The 12,120-nt window shown below is 30.8% G+C and overlaps 2 protein-coding genes across 2 annotated transcripts; one reads left to right on the top strand and one right to left on the bottom strand.

Moving 5' to 3' along the window:
- Window positions 1-300: 300 nt before the first annotated feature.
- On the bottom strand, window positions 301-1,509 carry LOC120775580 (pre-mRNA-splicing factor ISY1 homolog). Its single transcript, XM_040105819.1, has 4 exons — window positions 1,410-1,509; window positions 1,328-1,350; window positions 1,105-1,265; window positions 301-1,039 (listed from the first exon to the last, which is right to left on the bottom strand). The coding sequence occupies exons 1-4, from the start codon at window positions 1,410-1,412 to the stop codon at window positions 393-395; spliced, it is 834 nt and encodes a 277-aa protein (XP_039961753.1). The 5' UTR covers window positions 1,413-1,509; the 3' UTR covers window positions 301-392.
- Window positions 1,510-2,095: 586 nt separating this feature from the next.
- LOC120782742 (replication protein A 70 kDa DNA-binding subunit) lies at window positions 2,096-4,636 on the top strand. Its single transcript, XM_040115175.1, has 8 exons — window positions 2,096-2,296; window positions 2,386-2,627; window positions 2,680-3,326; window positions 3,383-3,495; window positions 3,548-3,774; window positions 3,839-4,100; window positions 4,169-4,363; window positions 4,431-4,636. Exons 1-8 carry the CDS (start codon window positions 2,258-2,260, stop codon window positions 4,542-4,544), a joined length of 1,839 nt encoding a protein of 612 aa, XP_039971109.1. The 5' UTR covers window positions 2,096-2,257; the 3' UTR covers window positions 4,545-4,636.
- The last annotated feature ends 7,484 nt before the right edge of the window (window positions 4,637-12,120 follow it).

Below are 12,120 nucleotides of genomic sequence, written 5' to 3'. Positions count from 1 at the left end.
GAAGAATTTCCGTGTTTGACAACGATGACATTTACCAAAAAGTAATGCCAACTTTAAAAAAGGGAAAAACAACGGGGATCCACAAAACAAAAGTTTTATTTTGTTATAATTTGTTTAGTGGGTCTGATCATGTCATATTTGTGTAGCAAATAAATATTCGAAAGCAAATAAATTTTACTTATCCAAATCTTAACAAAACAAGCTTAACTAAGCAGCTATAGGATAGGTTTTAAGCACATGAAGTGGAACCTAACTGAATCTTTATCGACTTTTGTTCAAAATAGAATCTTCAAGCATAAAATATATTTTACTATTTAATCATTAATAAAAATATAAGATTACTCCTATAACTACTTTTCAAGTAATAAGGCGTAGTTACAGATACTATTACTTTATTCACTGCCCACATATTTTTCCAGTAGTTCTTGTTTTCGTTTCTTCAACAGTGCTTCCTCAATATCTTTTTGCGTTGGTACAGGAACATGTGCGGTGAATCGGGGTGCCAGCAGTTCCAAAGGATCATTACCAACTTCAGTATTTGATACTGTTTTACGTGCATCAGCATCATCGTCGTTGTCATCAGCAGGCATCTTTAATGAACCATATATTTCCTCTTCTTCTTCTTCATCAACATGACCATCCCGTGCCATTTTCTCTTTCCATTCTTGAAGAGCTTTTTGTATCGCTATACGTTCAATGCGCTCTTCCATCGGAATTAAAGTCCCGTCATCATCATCTCTATAACCATAATATTCCGCATCTATATCTCTCATCAACTCAGCACGTGTTTTACGCTGTGGTGCTGGTGGTTCTTGTTCAAAGAGTTCACGCACTCCGGGTAGATCTTTAGCAGCACCAAAATATTTATAACCGCGATTTCCTGGAACTTCACGTCCTTCCGCATCAAACATCTTTGGTCCATAACGGCGATAATGAGGACCACCTAAAGCAGAAATTTGGTTTTCCCAATGTCGCTTTTCACGCAGTAGCTTATTTATTTCATCATTTAAATCTCGTATCCGAAATTCTCCCAAACCGGCTAAAATTTGTAAACGTAAAAATTGCTTTAGCATTTACTTTAACTAAATACAAACATTGACGTACCATTTTGTATTTGGGCTACCTTCTTAGATATTTCGCGAATGATCTCTAGGCGATATTTTTCACATTTTGGTAAACTAGTGCACTCTGAAGCTAGGTACGGTCGTCTATCTTTTTCTCCAGATTCGGCTTCCTTAGCTGCGCGCCAACGCGCCAATGTGGTCCTAAAAACGAAACAGACGACCAATATATTTTTACATACATGCTAAAAGTGAAAATTACTTACATTGCTTTCTCAGCATTACGTGCCTGGAATGTAAAAGGATTTATTAATATTATAATTCAATAAAATCATTATTAATAATTACCATTTCTACGATTTATAAAAAACAGCCAACAGATTTCTAATCGTATAAAAATTTACTTTTGTTTTCAGTAAATATTACTTTCTTCTTATCCACAGAATTTACCGCCGGTCACGATAGATTTAAACATATGGTTCAGCAGGAAGAATGTGAATATATAGAATAGATACGTTTTCTTAATGTCTGGTTAGCAGCACTGCTTAACTGACAGTGCTAAAAAAATGGTTTTTCACCAAAAGAAGGAGTCTTGATTAAGTTAACTGAACTTAACTGACAAATTGTTGTTAAACAGGCATTGAGGAAACGACCCTAACCAAGTTCCATGAAATGGGAAAAGTTCTTTTATTGTAGGAGAAAAAAACATTTTTCCGATTATTTAGTTTTCGCGGGACTAATGTAATCTTTCAAATTATTCCCCACTGATTAACTAAAACAACTGTTTAACTTAATATGTGACCCTATTCTTACAAGGTAACAGAAACAAGTTTTATATATTTAAATTACAAAAAAATATAAAGTTGTTTAAGAATGAATGTAGTTTTTATATTTTGTACTCACATTTTCACAAATTTAGTTTGATGATGTTTATTTAAGTATGATCACCCCAAATCTCCTTAATGCGCACATTTCATTACTTTTAGTACATTCTATAGTGAATACTGGGTGCATATTCCCGCCTGTTTTAAAATCGATTGACAGCGTCTGCGAATATTTGTACTGAGGTTGCAAAAAACATTGTAAATTCCTGTAAGACTACGTATATTTGAGAAATTTTTCGTAAAGTAAAATACAATTGAAAATAATTGAAGTTAGCTTTTTGTTCATTAAATTAAAAAAATATATAGTAAAATATGACAGGCATAGCTTCTTTATCCACCGGCGTTATAGAGGTAAAAGTTCTCTTCCAACATTGTGAAATAAAAGAAAATGCATTGATACATATTTGCAAATGTATTTAATTTTATTAAACTTTTTTTAGCGCATTATGCGAGGCGAGGAAGTAGAAAAGCCTGTTTTGCAAATTCTGGGAACAAAGAAAATTACCGGCGGCGAAACCGATCGTTTGCGTCTACTTATTTCAGATGGAAAATTTATCAACAGTTATTCCATGTTAGCAACTCAACTCAATCATTTGCATGCGGAAGGCAAACTCTCGGAATATACTATAGTGCGAGTTGACAAATATATAACATCGGTGGTCAACGGCAAAGATGCCGGAAAGTATGTGTATCAACTTGTGTCTTAAGCCTTATTTAAAAAATTATTTTTTTAGGCGTGTGCTCATAATACTTGAATTGAGTGTATTGAATCCGGGGACTGAAGTTGGTAAAAAGATAGGTACACCAGTCTCGTATACCGAAGAAGCCGCAGCACAAAGTAAAGCGAGTGCAAACAACAGTAATGCTGCTACGAAACCTACGGCAACAAGTGCTGCAAAGAAAGCTGATACCAAGCCATCTCTTTACAACAACAATAATAACAACACTCTGAACCAATCATTGACCGCGGGTCTTACTCATCCTATCTCTAGCTTAAGTCCATACCAGAATAAATGGGTTATTAAGGCGCGTGTTACGGCAAAAGGTCCAATGCGCACCTGGAGTAATGCAAAGGGCGAAGGTAAACTTTTTAGCATGGATTTAATGGATGAATCTGGAGAGATACGCGCAACCGCGTTCCGTGAACAAGCTGAGAAATATTATGATATAATTGAAGTTGACCGCGTTTACTATATATCGAAATGCCAACTGAAGCCTGCTAACAAACAGTTTACCACGTTGAAAAATGACTATGAAATGACACTAACTGGTGAAACTCAAATCCAAGAATGCGAGGAAGACGACAATGATATACCGGAAATTAAATACGATTTAGTTCCTATATCTCAATTAGCGAACCTAGAGGCGCGTACGAGTGTCGGTAAGTTGCACTGTGCGAAACTATTGATAAAATACACTTCACATTTTTTTTTCTAGATACGATTGGTATTTGCAAAGACGTTGGTGAACTACAAACATTTACCTCTCGCACTACCAATAAGGAATTCAAAAAACGTGAACTGACACTGGTTGACTCCAGCAATGCTGCTGTAAGCTGAAATAATAAAATATAGTTATGTAAGTAACCTTGTTAATTTTTAGGTGAATTTAACATTATGGGGCGAAGATGCGGTTAACTTCGATGGCTACGTGCAACCAGTGATTTTAGTTAAAGGTGCACGCGTGACTGAATTTAATGGCGGTAAAAGTATAAGCATGGGCAGTGGCTCGGTTATGAAAATAAACCCAGACATACCGGAAGGTCATAAGCTTCGTGGCTGGTTCGATAACGGCGGCGGTGAACACATTTCAAATATGATTTCCACCAGGTTTGTTGTTGGTGAAAATTACTTTAATTTGTTTTATTTACATAGTGTAACTTTTAAAATTTAGAACCGGTGGTGCTGGCGGTGGTTATAGCACCGAGTGGTTAACGTTTCACGAGGCACGCAGCCGGAATTTGGGCTCTGGTGACAAGCCAGATTATTTCCAATGCAAAGCTGTTGTGCATATAGTTAAATGTCAGAATGCATTCTACAAGGCATGTCCGCAAGCGGATTGCAACAAGAAGGTTATCGACGAGAATAACGGACATTATCGTTGCGAGCGTTGTAATGCCGTCTTCCCAAACTTCAAATACAGGCTACTAATTAATGTGAGTTTCTTTAATTTTGCTAGTGTTGTATATTTCATTGTCTAAATGTTTTGGTTTCGCCATGTCAGATGAGCATTGGCGATTGGACATCAAATCGTTGGGTTACTTGCTTCAGCGAAGTGGCTGAACAACTGTTGAAGCGTTCGTCACAGGAAATCGGTGACCTACTCGAGAACAATCCTCCAGAAGGTGAAGATGTGCTCTCATCAATTAACTTCAATTCGTATATATTTAAATTGCGCAGCAAAGTGGAACAGTTTGGTGTAAGTACAACGCGGCTATTCGTTTTTTTTTATTATGTATTTTTTGTTTTTTATTTTTATTTTTCAGGACATGCAACGTAATAAGCTGACAGTTCAATCTGTCGCACCATTGGATTACAAGGAATACAATAAGTATTTGATAAACAACCTTAAAGAGTTAACTGGCATTAACAAAAATTAATTCAGCTTGGAATTGTTTACGTGAATATTATTTATGTTTATATCTATCTGTACATGTTAAATGTTAATACAAACTTATTTTTAATTCTTAAAGCACTTTGTCAATACAAAAATAAATTTAACGATTTGTTCAAAAAATAATTACTGTTGGGGGATTACAGCTACAACATATCTATCTATCTCTCTACAGTTACAACAACATATTCCAATCAAGGGCTGTTATTTAGAGGATCTAACCCAGTGTGGATCGGTAAGTAGTAATAATAAGTACCACGTTCGTTCATGTATCATATGACAGTAGGGTTTAATTAACTGCCCGGATTTTCAACCTGCCAAGGACTGTAAGCTCACTAGCAATCTTCCAAAAATACTTCGATAATGTTTTCTGTCACTGCCATGAACCAAAACTTAAGAAGAGTTTGGGTTTATGACGTTCTTAGTACTGACTGTCAAAAGTCACAACGACTGCCTTCGTTTTATTGATTAATCGTTCATATTTTGACGTATTGACTTACGACTTATGACCAACTCGAACCAACTAGCAAAATGGATTATCTTATTTTAGTCGGGAGAGGTTAGGTTTCATATAAAAATCAGAGAAAGGTCGAATAGTAGTTGGTGATTCTGGTTTTCAACGCAGGCAAGAACGAGCGGCTATTGCTTCCGACTACTGGCGACAGAAAAGCTATTGGGGTAATGTTAGTGGGCGAAGATCCTCGACGCCTTGCAGTCGCTTGAAAAGAAGTACTCTCAAAACTACTGTTAACTAACCCTAATTCCTATCAGACCAAGAACTACCAACTCGGCACGCCTAAATATGATTATGTCCCTACATCAACAACAGAATAGAGCAGACAAATCTTTCAAATCTATTTTATCCCAAAAATCAAAATTAAAAAGCAAAGATTTGCATATTTCTAATTGAAGCACTATAGTTAAAAGCTAGACACAGAGCAAACTATATTGTTATTTAATAAAAATTAGCTTTCCTCTTCACAGGATAACCAAATTGTTGAACACAAAGTACGCAAATGCGAAAAAAGTAAATCCCAAGAAATTTCCTTTTACAATTTTTAATTTTAAGCTTGGAATTAAACATTTTGTAATCCGATTTTATTGATTTAAAAAGTATGCAGAATTAAAAAAAGAAAAACAATTTAAGCCAAAATTTTTTCTTTTTTTAATTATTCATATACTTGGACTAAAACTTTTTTCAATTCGATTTTATGTACTAAAATTTTTTTTTTAATTTGTTTTTATTTTAGTTTTTAATTTTTTGGAATTAAAATTAAAAAAGAAAAAACGGATTTTCTTTTTTTTTTTTTAATTATACGTATACTTGAGATTAAAACTTGTTTCAATTCGATTTTTGGGATTAAACAGTTTTTTTAAATTTTATTTTTGAATTGAAACTTTTTTAATCCAGTTTTTGGGATTAAATATGGTTTTTATTTTGTATTTTAGTTTAATTTTTTGGATTTTTATTTAATTTTTTTATTTATTTTTATTTAATTTTTTGAAATGAAAATTTTTGAAAAGATTTTATTCAAGACAAATTTAATGCCAAAAACTATTTTATTCTTTTTAATTATACATTGTACATGCATAAACTTGGGATTAAATCTTTTTCAATCCGATCTTTGGGATTCAAATTTTTTTAATTTTTTTTTTATTTTTTTGGGAAAATACATTTTTTATTTTATAATTTTTTGGAATTAAAATTTAATTTTGAAAAAATTTTAATCCCAAAATACTTTCATTTTTAAATTTTTAATTATAATTTTTCTTAATCCTATTTTTGTAATTAGAAATTACTTTAATTAAAAAAATTGTATCTGAAAAATCGGATTAAAAATAAAATTTATCTATTTAAAATAAACATTTATTTTCTGAACAACAATTGTATTTCCTGAACGAATAATAAGAAAAATAAGTAAACCCCAAAAATTTTTATTAAAAATAAAATTAATAAATAAATTGGAGGGAAATAAAACTGCTGTTATTGTTCAGGAAATAATTGTTTTTTTTTTTTTTTATCTGGTATTTGGGATTAGAAATTAAAATTTTTTTATTAAGATTTGGGATTACAAAATAAAAAATTATTTCTAATTTTATTTAAATTACTTTTTTAATGCATTACTTGCAGCTCTGAGTTCAACTGAGGGCGATTATGTTGCATGAATCAAACTTATATTAATAATAAAAACACTAAGTCACTCCACTTTGAACTCTTTGAACACACCAAGTACAACCAATACCCCCCATAACATACAAACACAATTTCATCGTTTGATTATACTATATTTTAATTTGTGGTTATACATACAAATATATTAAATAATAATACAGTTTTACGCTTACATAAAAAAATATATTTTTTCAAATTATAGAAATCATTACAAACGATCTCATATAAATAACTTTTTGCATTTATTTTTTCTAGCGAAGACTCCTGACTAGTCGGTCGGCGTATATAGAAATATCAATCAAAAAATTATAACAGTAAATAATATATAAATTACAACAAGTAAGATAACCGCTAAAGGGTATTGTAAACTTATTTGCATAAAAAAATATATAAATTTTGCTTAAGACATTTTTGGTAATACCGTTTAAATTACAAATTGCCAAGTGCACAAACAATTTTATTTGTGGAAAATTGAAAGTTGTTGCAATTACAATAGTTTCGGAGCATAACTTGCACATGAGCATAAGAGTACTCGTATATACAGAAATGCATTATGTAAATACAAATCGTCACTGAAAATGCAAACATCACTTTTAATGAGTTTTTAGGCGAAGAAAAACGATTTAATAGAATCCACTCAGATTGAAACAAAATTTGGGTTTTGGTTATAAAATGGTTATGTATTGGTTATATCCGCGAGCGGAAGCTTGAAATTTTACGATATTACAAATATGTATAATATGATGTGGTGAATTGTGAGCAATAAAAAAATCGAATTTTTGGATGATACGTTGTTTTGCATTTCAGGTGACGAAATATACTTGCATGTACGTCTGTATGTATGCGCATGTGATTTATATTATGCGCTCACAATCGCTTAGTGAGACACTCATCGCCATTTAACAATATTCCATCGTCATTTTTCAAAAGTTTGTAATTATATATAATAATTATAGTATATTATATATATTTATGTATTGACTTAATTATTGGTTATATAAAATGTGTTGATTGGTGTTTTGATTACGTTTCAATTTGTTTTTTTTTTAGCAAGTTTTTTGTTTTCCTTTTTAATTTTCTTTTGTTTTTGTGTTTTTATTTTTATTTTTGATTTTCTTTTGGTTTTGTTTCTCTTTTGATTTCTTGTTTTTGCTTAATTGTTAGAAGAACTTTGATTTCGTTACCGCAATAATTTGCTTTACTCACAACTTTGATTTTCAACATTTATGCACAAGTGTATATGTATGTATGTAATTTTTCTGTTTATTTTTTCGTTTGTTGTCACAATGCACATTGATATCATCAGGCTAGTTTTATAATTGCATGTAACCATGTAGAACAATTGGAAGTATGTACATATGTACTCATGTATATATGTATTTAGTAGTGAATTCAATTCGCTTTTCGCAATTCTATGGCAGTTAGTATTTATTTCTCTTCGATTAGTTACTCTTTGCGTGTTTCTGTGTTTGTGCGTATTTATGTAATTTTGTGTTTTTTGTTTTTATAAAATGCAATATCATAAGTAAAATATTTCGTTTATCAATTTCAATATTCGTTGAGGGTTTTTTGTTTGTTCGGGATTTCAGTTTTTGAATATTATTTTGTTTTTCAAAATAAGTATAAATTTTCTTGCTCAGCGCTGCTTTGTGTTTGCGTGTTTTTTTGTACATTTTAAATTTTCTCATTTACCGTTAGTGCAGTTAGTAACTTATTGTTTTATATTATTATTGAAGCTGAGTATATTTTTTCATAATTTAAAATAAATATGTTAATAATTTGCATTAATTTCTCATTCTGCCCGTCTATGGTTTCCTTACACCACTTAATTAGAAAACTTTATAACGCTACAACAACAACCGCTATGTGTCTCAATGAGTATATTTCCAGCAGACTCAATATGGGCAAGACAAACCTAACCTCTTTTCAAAAGTTCGTTTTCCAATACATATTTTGTTGACAAAATATGTAAATACAATTATTTTCTATAAACAATTCCGTGGGTTACTTGTAAAAAATGTTTAATACGAAAATACATAGTACATAAAATATAAGACCTCGCACTAAAACTGATAACTTCTGACAGTTGTTATATTCACTTTTTTTACAACCATTACGAGTATGGGAACGACTTCTGTCAAAATGTGTTAAATTTTAGTAAAAGATGAATTGAGTTGAGTTTCAGTGACAGCGTAAACACACGCCGATTTTTGCAAATTAAACAAAAAATTACTATAACGTTGGTTTTGAAATTTTCAGGATATATTTGTACACTGTGGCATTTTTGCAAAAAAAAAAATTTTTTTGCTCCGCCCTTCTCCGTAAATGTTTTGAATCATTTGTATTCGAGTTATCACTGCAGTAAATTGGAAAAATTTTGTTTGGAAACAAATAACTGTAGTTACTGAGACTAGAGCTGAGCGGCTACTCTTTAAATGGCTGTAACTCAAAAACTATTTGAGATATCGTTTTGAAATTTTGGTTTGCTATGGCTTTAAGGTATATATATTTTGATATAAAACAACAGCGATCTTTTTTTCAAATTTCTTAGAGGCTGTTAAAAAACTTTCCACGCTTAATAAATAAATAATTTTGAAAATGTGATTTTGTATTGGTATCGAATGCAAATAATGATAAGATGCGTGCAACAAGTCCCTGTATGACACTAACCAGCTCTTTATGTGCCCTGTTAACCCTACACATCTGATACCCCTCTCTCTATGGTCCGACCCCGTTGAAACAACACGTTTCCTGAGCCTTTCGTTGGTTGAACTCGATGAAAACTTATCTAATCCATAACGAGGATGGGTCGCTATGACAACAAAAAAATGATAAGATGTTTCTAAATAAAAATTAATCAAATATTTCTCTTCAACTCAACCAATAAAAAAAAATAATAACAAAACTATCATTTGTCATTTGATATTTTTGTTCTATGACATTAGTACTTTTTAAAACCAAACCTTATTTATATGATTTACAAGTATATTCATTTACAAATGTTTGACTGACTATGCAAAGAAAAAACTATTTTGTGAAATTAAATGTATCACTTTCTCCACTTTGCACTTTGCCCTTAGAATTATGACTAAAAAATTATTGAATTAACATTTGAATAATTTTTTTTTATTATGCAATCATGAAAATCTTATATGAAAATCTTAATTAAAAAATTAAAATTATTTTTAAATGTTGAAAAACAAATCAATCTGTAATATTGGAATCTAAAATTAAAAAAAAAATTACCAATCAAATCCGCATTTATTTTTAATCCCAAACACTGATTGAAAAAAAAAAAATCAATTTCGAATACTAGAATTAAAAATAAAAAAATTGCATCTCAAATTAACATTTTTAATCCCAAATCTGGATTGAAAATAGAAAAAAAAATCAATCCAAAGCTTTAAAATTCAACAAAAAATGGTTTTAGAATTTAAATTTATCGCACTTGCATACTTTGTGTCCTATCATTTTGTTTAAATTGTGAAAAGAAAAGCTAATTTGTATTAAATAACAAGATAGTTTTGCTCTGCTTGCTTTTAATTACAGTGCTTCAGTTAGAAATATGAAAATATTGCCTTTTTAACGCTTTTCACGCGAACTTTTACTTTGAATAATCATTATTTTTAAGCTGTTACTCCGTTCTTTTAATTGAAAAATTTCTCAATTTTTATCCCAAATATTCTGGGCTTCAATTATCACTTTTTATTATTGAATTAAAAACCGAAACTTTCAATTTTTCTATTAAATTGAAAGCATTAAATTTTCAAATTTAAACATCCTGGAAAAATTAGCATTAAAAGTTGAATATTTAACTTTAATTCCCAAAATCAGAAGCAAAAATTGAAAAACTAACATTTAAGAAAAATTTTTCGAAATCAAAAATTCGCAACCCTAAATTTAACAGTATTGCTTCAATTGTTAATTAAAAATTTCAAAGTTCTGTCGGGCTGTCTGTTAAAAATTTTCAAGAATATTTAATTTTTTAACATTTATTTTGTAATAAAGAATATGGAATAAATGCGGAACTATTGCAACAAAAAAACAAAACAAATAACCCAAATAATATCAAAAACTCATAATCGATTGCAGGCCGTAATAATATTAACTAATCTTTTGAGAAAAAATAATTCACCAATAATTGCTATTGCTTGAAATCGGAAGTCTGTGCTATTTCTTAAAGTCTGGCGGACAATTGTCTTAATGTTTCGTTTAACTATTGTATTTGGGTAAATGAAATCGTTTTTGGGTACTAGATAAACCTAACCTTACATAATTTATGCACATAATTTGTAAAATCTTCTTATTTACTAATTTAAAATGAATGAAAAATTATCAAAACCTTAAATAATATTACAAAATGATCGTAAAAATAATTTAAAAGAAGTCCACAGCATTATTTAGTACTTAGTATTCGAGAATTTATTACTACTATTTGTGTAGTTTTTATACACTTGCAACATGTTGCTACAGAGCATAATAGTTTTGTTAAATGTTACTTTTTTAAACTTTGTATTGCACTTGACACGAGTAAACTGCTAATGAGTTCAGCGTGTCCATAAGAGATAAGATTTGCGTAACGACATCGACCCGGACTAACGTCGAACAAAGCACAAGGTTCTCAAAACTAATGAGTACACACACAGCTGTGCTGACGGTCCTCGGATTGCAAGAGCTACCTCGCTTGTGCGTTGAGTTTCTAATTTTGTTCCCGGCCTTCCTGAAAGCACTTGGTTAGAAAAAGCCAGGGTCTCTGCCGGTCACGTAGATCAGACTGTCGAAAGCATTTCTCAAAACTATCGTGGGAATGTTTTCTGCCGCCACAAAAGCTGTTTTATTAAATGTTGTTGCTATATTATGTGTATATGTGTACCTAACTAAGCTAACTATGAGTTATTATTTGAGGTTAAAGACGATGAAAAAAATAATATCGGATAATTTTTCCATAATAACTACTTTAATTTTTCAAAATTCCAATGCTTATGTATGTATGTGTGTATTTACTTAGAAGACTTTAGGATACGTACATATATATATTTTACAAATTCTCGACATTCGAATGCAATTATAATTAAAGTTATTCATACGTTACTGCTAAAATACAAATACAACATTAGTTAAAGTTGCCTGCGCGTTCGCAACTAGTAACTGCAAACGTTGCGCGCTTCACTTTAGTGCCCTACAACATATGATTAGTATATTCCAATTCATTTGCATATATGTTTGTTTGTATGTATGTATATATCTAAACGCCATTTGGCGTAATTTTGTTTGGCTATCGATAAAGAGTTAGAATATTTGAGTTACAATACTATTTGCAATAAAATCATGAACATTTCATGCACTTCGCCCCAATAACATCAACAACATCATCGCGGTTCATAGACGA

The sequence above is a fragment of the Bactrocera tryoni genome, chromosome 1 (assembly GCF_016617805.1).
Source record: "Bactrocera tryoni isolate S06 chromosome 1, CSIRO_BtryS06_freeze2, whole genome shotgun sequence".
NCBI lineage: Eukaryota > Metazoa > Arthropoda > Insecta > Diptera > Tephritidae > Bactrocera > Bactrocera tryoni.
The sequence above is the reverse complement of the archived record's forward strand: the minus strand, read 5'-3'. Positions and strand labels throughout refer to the sequence as shown.

Excerpts from the sequence above, each read along its gene's own strand:
- LOC120775580 (XM_040105819.1), bottom strand. Across the intron at positions 1,266-1,327 it reads CGTAATGCTGAGAAAGCAAT|GACCACATTGGCGCGTTGGC; the intron begins GTAAGTAATTTT and ends TTTCGTTTTTAG. Across the intron at positions 1,040-1,104 it reads GGTAGCCCAAATACAAAATG|CCGGTTTGGGAGAATTTCGG; the intron begins GTACGTCAATGT and ends TACAAATTTTAG.
- LOC120782742 (XM_040115175.1), top strand. The coding sequence starts at position 2,258 with ATGACAGGCATAGCTTCTTTATCCACCGGCGTTATAGAG. Across the intron at positions 2,628-2,679 it reads AACGGCAAAGATGCCGGAAA|GCGTGTGCTCATAATACTTG; the intron begins GTATGTGTATCA and ends TTATTTTTTTAG. Across the intron at positions 3,496-3,547 it reads TTGACTCCAGCAATGCTGCT|GTGAATTTAACATTATGGGG; the intron begins GTAAGCTGAAAT and ends GTTAATTTTTAG.